This window comes from Leptopilina heterotoma, unplaced genomic scaffold (genome assembly GCF_015476425.1).
Source record: "Leptopilina heterotoma isolate Lh14 unplaced genomic scaffold, ASM1547642v1 Lhet_142, whole genome shotgun sequence".
Taxonomy (NCBI): domain Eukaryota; kingdom Metazoa; phylum Arthropoda; class Insecta; order Hymenoptera; family Figitidae; genus Leptopilina; species Leptopilina heterotoma.
Window position 1 is genome coordinate 226,100 of NW_025110861.1, and position 10,076 is coordinate 236,175.

Genomic DNA, 10,076 nt, shown 5'->3' on the forward strand with positions numbered 1-10,076 from the left:
AATTGAATTCATCTAAAAAATTGTATTATTTATAAAAACAATTGAATTTTTACGAAGAATTTATTAAAATTGTAAGGAAAATAATAAAAATTTAGCGAAAAATTTTATTAAAATTTTTTAAATTAATTGAATTGTTTCGAAGGATTTAATTAAACTTTTTGAAAATAATTGAATTTTCCATGAAGAATTTAATAAAAATGAAAATAAATTAATTCATGGGAATAATTTTAATATTTTCGGCGAAATTGAAATAGAATTGAAAGAAATTAAATTCAAAAATATTTTTCTATACTACTTTTGAATAAGAATAAAAAACAAATAAAAAATTTTGACCAAAATAATGAATCAACGTTGACTTCAGTTCATTTCGGAAAATTGTTTTGATAAATTCTCATTTGGTCCAAAATTTAAACAAAAATTAATTTGGAAGATTCAAAATTCTCTTTTTAATAATAATATAAAATTACAAGTCTCATAAAATGTCTGAAAGCATAAATTCAAAAACCAATTTAGACACAAATGTGAATAATAGAAAGAAACCGAGATTGGAAAAATTGGCGGTGCCAAGAAAACGGATTGACAATAGTGTAAGGTTAAATGCTTTTCAGGTAAAAACAAAAAAGTGTATTTAATAAACGAAAATTTACAAAATATAAGTTTTATATGTAAATTAAGAAATGATTTTTTTTATTTTTAAGGTGAAACCAGGAGCATTAACTTACGAAATTTCTGAAAATGTAAATAAATTGGCTCAACCAAAATTGAGAAATTTATCCGATAAGTTTCAATATTCCAGCTCATCCTTTTTCTCAATGACACCTTTTTTGAAACCTGGTAATAAATACATTTTTTCTACTACGCTTTTAAATTAGTAAATTTATAATTAATTAAGAATTAATTAATTTCACTATTTTTGAAATAAATTTTTCTAATTATTAAAAAAAATGTCTTTAAAAATATTAGTGAAAGTTATTCTGGAAATAACAATTTTTAATATTAAATTTTACTATTTAAAGAATGAAATTTTTCCAAGTAATAAAAATTTTTATGAACTCGAACGCCATGTTGGATCCGCCATTTTCAATTTTAAAAAAATGACAATGATTCATGCAAAGAAATGCGGCCTAAAAAAAATATTAATTAACATTTAAAAAATTAAAATTTTATTATTAATCGAATTTTCTAAAGGAATTTTTAAGAAAAGAAATTCCAAACCTACGAAATTTATTTGTTTATACAATTTACATACGGTCAAAATTTTTTTTTCTTGAAAATTTATATTTTTCTTTTTCAACAAAATACTATTAAATAACATTATAATAATTATTTAAATGTTTTATTTTTCTAAAGGTCTGCTTTCTATTAGACAAACTTAAAAAATTTTGAAAACTTAATTTAAAAATTTTTTTTCATCATTGAAAACATTTAAAAATCTTTTGCACCAAGTTTCAAAGAACCACAATGAAGTTTAATTTTTTTTAAAGAAAAATTTATTTTTTCTTTAATATTTTCTGTTAAAGAAAATTTATGTAAAACAATTTACAAAAATAAAACAAATTAAGAATTTTTTACAGAAAATTTAGTAAAAGAATCGCCAATAATGAATTCGGCCAACGAGGAAAGTACAAGTCAGAAACAAAATATCGAAACTTATGCAAAAATTACAGCAAGACGTAAGAGTGTTTATCTTAAACGATTGCATCATTTTTCAAAACCAATGAAAAAACCACAAGAACCAGGATTTGGAAGTTTTAATTCTGAAAATAATTTTTCTCAGTTGCTAAAGAATTTTCCAGGAAGAAAAAAATTATAAAAATTAACATTACACAAAATAATTATTCATTTACATAGCAATATAGTTACTTCAGTTAATAGAATGTAAAATTATGTTTCAAAATTATTAAAAATATTATTATTAATTAAATTGTTTTATTGTTTCAATTTTAATTATCTTTTTCTTCATTTAATATATTTACAACTTTATAATTAAGTATGGACATTTTTTTTATTTTTTTTTACCCTGTAAGAAGAAAGAAGTTTTCAAAATTGAGAAGAAAGAAATTAAAATCAATTAAATTAGAATGAAATTACGCAAATAAAATTAAATAAAATTAAAAAAATAAATTTTTAAAATAAAAGAATCTGAATTTTAAGAAAATTGAAAAGAAAGAAATTAATCACTTTTGCAAAAAGTTATTTTTTCGAATTGTTATTTTTGCGAATTGCCATTTTTACGAATTGTCACTTTTGCGAAAAGTTATTTTTTTGAATTGTCATTTTTGCGAACTGCCATTTTTTCAAATTGATATTTTTACGAAATGTCACTGTTGCGAATTGTCATTTTTGCGAAAATTGCTATAGTAAATCTATATATATATATGCATACAAGTTTACTATAGCAATTTTCGCAAAAATGACAATTCGCAACAGTGACATTTCGTAAAAATGACAATTCGAAAAAATGTCAGTTCGCAAAAGTAACAATTCGTAAAAATGGCTATTCCAAAAAATGACATTTCGTAAAAATGCCAATTCGAAAAAATGTCAGTTCGCATAAATGACAATTCGTAAAAATGACAATTCGCAAAAATGACTATCCGCAAAAGTGACAATTCGTAAAAATGTCGATTCACAAAAGTGACATTTCATAAAAGACAATTCGAAAAAATGACATTTCGTAACAATAACGATTCGTAAAAATGACAATTCGTAAAAATAGCGATTCACAAAAGTGACAATTCGTAAAAATGGCTATTCCAAAAAATGACATTTCGTAAAAATGCCAATTCGAAAAAATGTCAGTTCGCATAAATGACAATTCGTAAAAATGACAATTCGCAAAAATGACTATCCGCAAAAGTGACAATTCGTAAAAATGTCGATTCACAAAAGTGACATTTCATAAAAGACAATTCGAAAAAATGACATTTCGTAACAATAACGATTCGTAAAAATGACAATTCGTAAAAATAGCGATTCACAAAAGTGACAATTCGTAAAAATGGCTATTCCAAAAAATGACATTTCGTAAAAATGCCAATTCGAAAAAATGTCAGTTCGCATAAATGACAATTCGTAAAAATGACAATTCGCAAAAATGACTATCCGCAAAAGTGACAATTCGTAAAAATGTCGATTCACAAAAGTGACATTTCATAAAAGACAATTCGAAAAAATGACATTTCGTAACAATAACGATTCGTAAAAATAGCGTTTCACAAAAGTGACAATTCGTAAAAATGGCTATTCCAAAAAATGACATTTCGTAAAAATGCCAATTCGAAAAAATGTCAGTTCGCATAAATGACAATTCGTAAAGATGACAATTCGCAAAAATGACTATCCGCAAAAGTGACAATTCGTAAAAATGTCGATTCACAAAAGTGACATTTCATAAAAGACAATTCGAAAAAATGACATTTCGTAACAATAACGATTCGTAAAAATGACAATTCGTAAAAATGACAATTCGTAAAAATAGCGATTCACAAAAGTGACATTTCGTAAAAATGACAATTCGTAAAAATGATCTTTCGCAAAAGTGACAATTCGTAAAAATGTCGATTAGCAAAAGTGACAATTTGTTAAAATAACAGTTCGAATAAAAGCAATAATTCGGTAAAATGACAGTTCGGTCAAATGACATTTGGAGAATAATCATGAGCCTTGGGAATGAAATCAAACTGAAGAAAAGCGAGAAAAAAACCAAGAGGAAAAATAGTTTTAAATATTCGCCTACATGATTTTGGTAAACTTTATTCAAGAACGATTTGTTAATCATAAAATTTACATTTACTTCTGTTTCATTAATTACGAAGTAGTTTTTGAATTGTTTTAAAAACATTTAGTTCCCTTCGTAAGATCTTTTACACTTAGTTTCATGATTCTATAATTGATGTCTGTTAAATTCAAACCATTGAATACACATTCCTGGTATCGATTTGAAAGAACCCATAATTCTTCTTCTTTACCTTTTGTAGTTGATGAATTGAATGTGTGTGCTGCAGATATAAATTGCAACTTTTCAGGATCCTTATCAATTATTTTCTGAAACAAAATCACAATAAAGTTGAATGACAATTTATATGTTAGAAATATATTACCTACTCTTAATAAATATTTGTATACATATTTGCTTTTTATTATACAAGAGAAGAAAAAGAAAAAATTGTCTTACAAAGAATGGAATATTTGTACTGTTCGCTGTACTCTTTGCTGTTGAGTTGCTACAACCCAAACTCGTCAAAGAATTAATACCAACAAATAGAATTCCTCTAGAGTCAAAAGCAAAAGCAGCCGATGGATTTGGTAGTCTGTATTCGTGCCGTATAAAATCGATAGATGTATCATTTTCCTGATGTTTTGATCTTCTGAAGAAATTAACAATTGGACTGAACAACTATTTGAAAAATCCGACTTTTGGTTCCGAAGCAATAATGTCATCGATTGTTGCAGTAAAAACGTGAAAACTTCCTAAAGATGACATTGCCAGGAATTGGGGAGTTTTGTCGGTTTTTGGAGACAGAGTGAAACCGTAAATACCAATCGGTGCGTCCATGTATCTTTTACCTACTGCTAGAGGTCCAACCATGAATTTTGGATCTGGACCCTTTATACGCCAGAACTTGCGACCATTCCAAACAAGCAATGCACTCGATTTTAAATAACTCATGTAAATCTGCGATTTAATTATATAAATTATTACTCGGTTTCCTACTACTTTATTTGTAAAAATTGAACTGTCATATCAAAGAAGGCCTACTTTTCAATTTTTTTGATAAAAACGGTAACTTCTGGCCATTTTAATTAAATTCAACTTATTTAGATATTTAACATTGACTGTTAGCAAAATAGACATCAATTAATAAAAATATAAGTAAACATAATTTTAAACTTTTGTGGCAAGTATAATGACCTTATTTGATTCGACCTAATTTAATAAGCAATGTTCGTTTACTGTTGTTGTTCTACAACTGCGTCCACTTGTTTGCACTATAAATCCAAGTAATTCTCCCTTGCCGTCGCTTCCCGTTGCAAATTTCTTTGGAATGGAATATCTGCTAATTAGTCGATTTGCGGATAGATCAAAAATTAATAATTGAGGTTGACACATATGGATTCCCTCATCATTTTGACCGTTGTCTAGAACCCATAGCCAATTTTTATTGCATGGATCTGTCTGTAAAAACAAAATAGTAAATTGTGAAATTGAAATAGATTCTATAAATTATTACATACTTGAATTGTACGTGCTCGGTAGATTCCGATACAATCATGTTTCAAGTGCCACTGCCAATTTGGGTAGGGTTTCAGTAAAGGTCCATTTGGTGCTGTTTTATTAGATATCGTTGCTAAGGTAACAGGAGATTTGTCGTTTTTATTGAGAACAACGAATGTTCGTCCATCTGCAATTTAAATTGAATAATTTCCAGAATAAGAAAATAAGTTGTAAATCCAGATGTTCGAACTACTTCCTATCTACAATCAGCAAAAAAATTTACTTCCTCGTGAAGAAAGCACTAACGATATGTATATTTAATTTTTAAGTAACTTTTTATACAATCTAACTGCTACTTCTTAAAAGTCGAAATAAAATATTCCATCATTCAGGATTTAGTAAGGCTCAGTCCCTACTGTAAATCAAGTAATTTGCCGATGAAGAAATTTTAAAAATTAAAAGAAATAAATGTTTAATAACTTTTTTCAATAAATTTCGAATGTCTGCCAGAAAACGGATGAACCTGCTACTACTTAAAATTTGAAATGAAGTTTTCTATCCTTCAAGATTGCGTAAGACTCATTACCCGATACAAATCGAATGATTTGCCGATGAAGAAATATTGAAAATTAGAAGAAATAAATGTTTATAATTACTTTTTTCAATAAATTTTGATTGTTTGCTAGAAATTGGATGGACCTCCCACTTCTTAAAAGTTGAAATAAAATATTCTACCCTTCAGGATTGCGTAAGGTTCAGTCCCTACAACAAATCAGGTGATTTACCGGTGAAGAAATATTAAAAATTAGAAGAAATAAATTTTTAATGACAGTTTTTAATAATTTTTGATTGTCTGAGTAAGGTTTAGTCCCTGCTACAAGTCAAGTAATTTACCGATGAAGAAATATTAAAAATTGGAAGAAATACATTTTTAATGACTGTTTTCAATAAATTTCGATTGTCTGCAAAAAAAACGGATGGTTGCTGCTGTTTCTTAAAAGTTAAAATGAAATATTCCATCATTCAGGATTTAGTAAGGCTCAGTCCCTATAAGAAATCAAGTGATTGGCCGATGAAGAAATATTCAAAATTGGAAGAAATAAATTTTTAAAGAGGATGGTGATACCATACATAACCTCAAAACTAACAATAACTTCTTAAAATTATAACAACAAAAAAATATATAAGAAAAATTAATTTTATCACATTTTGAAAGATTTAGTTACAAAATATTTTTAAAAAACATTTAGGTATTTTGAGTTAAAATATTTTGACCAATAACAATTTTTAAACATTTTATATTTTTTCTTTCAGCTTCGGAGAAAAATTACAATTTTTATTCAAATTTAACTAACAATATAGGTAGCTCATTTTACTCGTTGAAATATTATCTGCAATCGTAATCTTTTTAATGTTGTTGAAAATAACATTGTTAAAAAATTGTTTAAAAAATAAAATTTGAATTGTTTATAATTATTTTTTAAATACAATATTTTCAACAACATTAAAAAGATTACGATTACAGATAATGTTTCATCAAGTGAAATGAGCTACCTATATTGTTAGTTAAATTTGGATAAAAATTGTATAATTTTTCTTTGAAGCTGAAAAAAATATAAAATGTTAAAAATGACATTATTTTTGTAAAAATATTTTATAATATAAATGTTTCCTTAACATTTTATAACTAAATCATTCAAAGTGTGATGAAATTAATTTTAATTATATTTTTATTTGTTGTAAAAACAATTTCGAGAATATTTTAATTTTGAGGTTATGTATGGTGTCACCATCCTTCTTAAAGACTATGGATAAGCTTGTATAACCTCGGATAACCCCATGTGTTATACGAGGGTTAAACGTCGAAAAAAAATATTCTATCCTTCAGGATTGCGTAAGGCTCTGTCTCTACTACAATTCAGTTGATTTGCCGGTGAAGAAATATTAAAAATTAGAAGAAATAAATTTTTAATGCCAGAATATGTTTGAATTAAACATATAATAATTATTCAAACAAATAATGCTTTTAAATCAAAGTAGGTAGTAAATATATTTTCTATATTGGAATTAAGCTTACAAACTAATTTTAACTGAACAAAATCACTTAAAATTATTTTTGCATTTGAATTAAGTATAATATTTTCTCAGTGCGTAAAAATATTAAAAGTCACAGTAAAAGAAAAGTCTTATTTTAAAATAGAAAAAAAGTTTTAAATTAAGTTATTTGAAGAAGTTAAGAATAATTATAAATTAAGACTTTTCTTTTACTGCATTATTGTAACATTACTTTACCTTCAACTAAATAAAACTCTTTTATAAGAATACTAGTTTTACTGTAATTTCCATTTTTAAGAATTTGGTCTTTTCTTTCTTGACTGTCGTATTCAAAATCAACATATTGCCAATTATAAACATCTTGCAGCTTTGTTTTTCCCTTAAGTTGCTTCTGTTGATTACTTAATCTTGATAAGAATAATATCAGAAGTGCCAAAATATGAAATCTAGCATTCATTTTGACGACGTTCTAATATTTTATAGAAAATAATTAATAATTATTCATAAACAATAATTTTAAATGTACGTAATTTGAAAATACTATAATACACTTTAACAACCCAGTAAAAAAAACTAATTCAAATGAATTGAAACGAATTAACATTTTTGGTAGGCTCCAATTCGTATTTGTCACAAAGCGGGATTCACGAAAGCTCTTTGTGAATTCTTTTTAATTCATTTCAATTAGTTTTCGTTTACTGGGAATATATGACATTTTTATTTCCTACTTTTATATTGAAAACCGAAAAAACGACATTTAGGTTTTGAAATAAAGGGTTTTAAATTTTTATAAGAGGGTTTTCATTATCGATTTTCAGTTTTTTTAAAAATTTTCTGTTTTTTTGGTTATCATATTAATTTCCACACTAATTAATCAGTTTTTAATAAGAAATAACAAGCATTCCTACCTGATAATACAGAATAAAAGTCGATTGTTTTACTTTTGTAAAAAAAACTTATGCCACGAACAGTGGGGTAATGATTAGACAAATTTTGAAATAATAGACAATGCTTTCAATATTGCTGACGCATATTATAAATTTACTAGTAACAGATAAATAAAACCTGTTTATTAATATATTTATAATATTTTACATATTAAGATAAAATATAAAAGAATAAATTGAATTGGACTTAAATTCAATTCAAAATTATAACTTTAAAAAGATATTATGTCACTGTAAAAATGTCCTTACAGTACAATTGTTTATAAAAATTGTTTATAACAATTTTTAAGATGTTAAAGACAAAAACTTTTTTTTTACTACTTACACACCCCCAGACATTATACATTTATACAATATTAAGTATGCAAGGATTTTTTTGAGCAAAAGAAATCGAAAAAAAACTTTCAGGGAAAGTAGAATTGGTCAGGGAAGTCAGGGAAAAGTCAGGGGAAAATAAAGTTAAATTTTTGTAGCAACCCTGATTACGTTTATCAATAAAAAAAGATTCTTTGATTTTACTTAAAAAACTTTGAATCTAAAGAAACAATTTGAGAATATAAAAAAGGTGATAATCGAAATAAATACAACACATTTGTACCTCTACCTTAGTTTATTAACATATATAATTGTTTTATGGATAGTATTACATAAAGGATTTAAACTTCACCTGCTTTATAAAAAAAATGTCGAATACTCCAGTTTTATTTATTACAATATCATTATAATTATATATAAGAAATAAACAACAGTCGTTCTGCTTGTAAGACTTAATTTCTAAAACTCAAACGTTCATTTCGAGACAATTATTTTTATTATTATAAGTTCTAACTTTAATCTTCTATAAATGATTCTAATAGACGTAAATGAAGATTTCACGTTTCTCATGATTTATATACTAATGAAAATAATTTACATACTATTTAGAAATTACTTCTAATGCTTGTCGATACATATAAAGCTACAATATTAAGCTTCAGCTTAATATCATCATAACAGGGATGAGTAATATCAGTCAAATAAAATCGACCTTCATTATAATAAATCATTTCTAAACTCAATTTTCAGGATCGTAAATTCTCCATATTTTATTTTTCCTTAACTAATTATATATAACTGGAATTAAACTAATTATAATTCTCACATTTCATAATTTTCTTAAAATCATTTGCATGAAGAAATAATTAAGTAAAAGAGAAAAAAAAATGCAAATAATTATGCGAAGAACCCATCAAGAGAATTTCTTATTATCATCTTCTTTGGTTAAATAATAACATCCAGTCATTAGTTTTAGGACAAAAAATTGATTCATGATTGGTAAAGGTTGAAAAGAATGGTTAATAATTGAAATAAAATTAATAAAATGAAAAAAATAATAATTATGATAAAATAAATGTAATATAACCGTTTACATTATAGAACCACTTTTGACTTAATTTTAGCCATGAGAAAATTTTTTTAAGTCCTAAAATATACTTGTAATCAATTAAATTATTATTTTCAGGAATTTTAACTAAAATTCTTCTTTCAATCAATTATTTTTAATAATTTTCACAAAAGTTCTTTGACAACTTTCAAATCCATTGCTTTACAATACAATTTTACGTGAAATTTCGATTATTCGTAAATTCTTCAATTAAAATAAAAATTCTTCAATAAAAACTTGAAATAATTTCAAGAAAAAAAATCTGCAATATTAAACTTTTTCAAAAAAATTAATTTCAAAATTCAATTATTTCTTAAAATTTACGCTACTATTTTGCTTTAAATATTCAATTATTATGTAACAATATTCAATGGAAATTCATTTTTATGAAATGAAAATAAATTTTTATTAGAAAATTCTACTAGAATTCAAT

General features: G+C 25.1%; 2 protein-coding genes across 3 annotated transcripts; one reads left to right on the forward strand and one right to left on the reverse strand.

Moving 5' to 3' along the window:
* The first annotated feature begins 336 nt into the window (after positions 1-336).
* Positions 337-1,830, forward strand: LOC122498188. 2 transcript variants are annotated; one of them, XM_043605823.1, is made up of 3 exons: positions 337-608; positions 699-834; positions 1,575-1,830. In XM_043605823.1, the coding sequence occupies exons 1-3, from the start codon at positions 480-482 to the stop codon at positions 1,811-1,813; spliced, it is 504 nt and encodes a 167-aa protein (XP_043461758.1). In that variant the 5' UTR covers positions 337-479; the 3' UTR covers positions 1,814-1,830. The 2 variants fall into 2 exon arrangements, with proteins under 2 accessions (XP_043461758.1, XP_043461759.1); XM_043605824.1 differs by having other exon boundaries at positions 337-587.
* Positions 1,831-3,601: 1,771 nt separating this feature from the next.
* LOC122498107 (major royal jelly protein 3-like) lies at positions 3,602-7,730 on the reverse strand. The gene is made up of 5 exons (XM_043605690.1): positions 7,511-7,730; positions 5,239-5,405; positions 4,958-5,179; positions 4,178-4,678; positions 3,602-4,047 (listed from the first exon to the last, which is right to left on the reverse strand). The coding sequence occupies exons 1-4, from the start codon at positions 7,728-7,730 to the stop codon at positions 4,400-4,402; spliced, it is 888 nt and encodes a 295-aa protein (XP_043461625.1). The 3' UTR covers positions 3,602-4,047; positions 4,178-4,399.
* Positions 7,731-10,076: the final 2,346 nt, after the last annotated feature.

Excerpts from the sequence above, each read along its gene's own strand:
- LOC122498188 (XM_043605823.1), top strand. The coding sequence starts at position 480 with ATGTCTGAAAGCATAAATTCAAAAACCAATTTAGACACAAATGTGAAT. Across the intron at positions 609-698 it reads TAAGGTTAAATGCTTTTCAG|GTGAAACCAGGAGCATTAAC; the intron begins GTAAAAACAAAA and ends TTTATTTTTAAG. Across the intron at positions 835-1,574 it reads GACACCTTTTTTGAAACCTG|AAAATTTAGTAAAAGAATCG; the intron begins GTAATAAATACA and ends AATTTTTTACAG.
- LOC122498107 (XM_043605690.1), bottom strand. The coding sequence starts at position 7,730 with ATGAATGCTAGATTTCATATTTTGGCACTTCTGATATTATTCTTATCA. Across the intron at positions 5,406-7,510 it reads AGAGTTTTATTTAGTTGAAG|ATGGACGAACATTCGTTGTT; the intron begins GTAAAGTAATGT and ends TTTAAATTGCAG. Across the intron at positions 5,180-5,238 it reads ACCGAGCACGTACAATTCAA|ACAGATCCATGCAATAAAAA; the intron begins GTATGTAATAAT and ends TTGTTTTTACAG.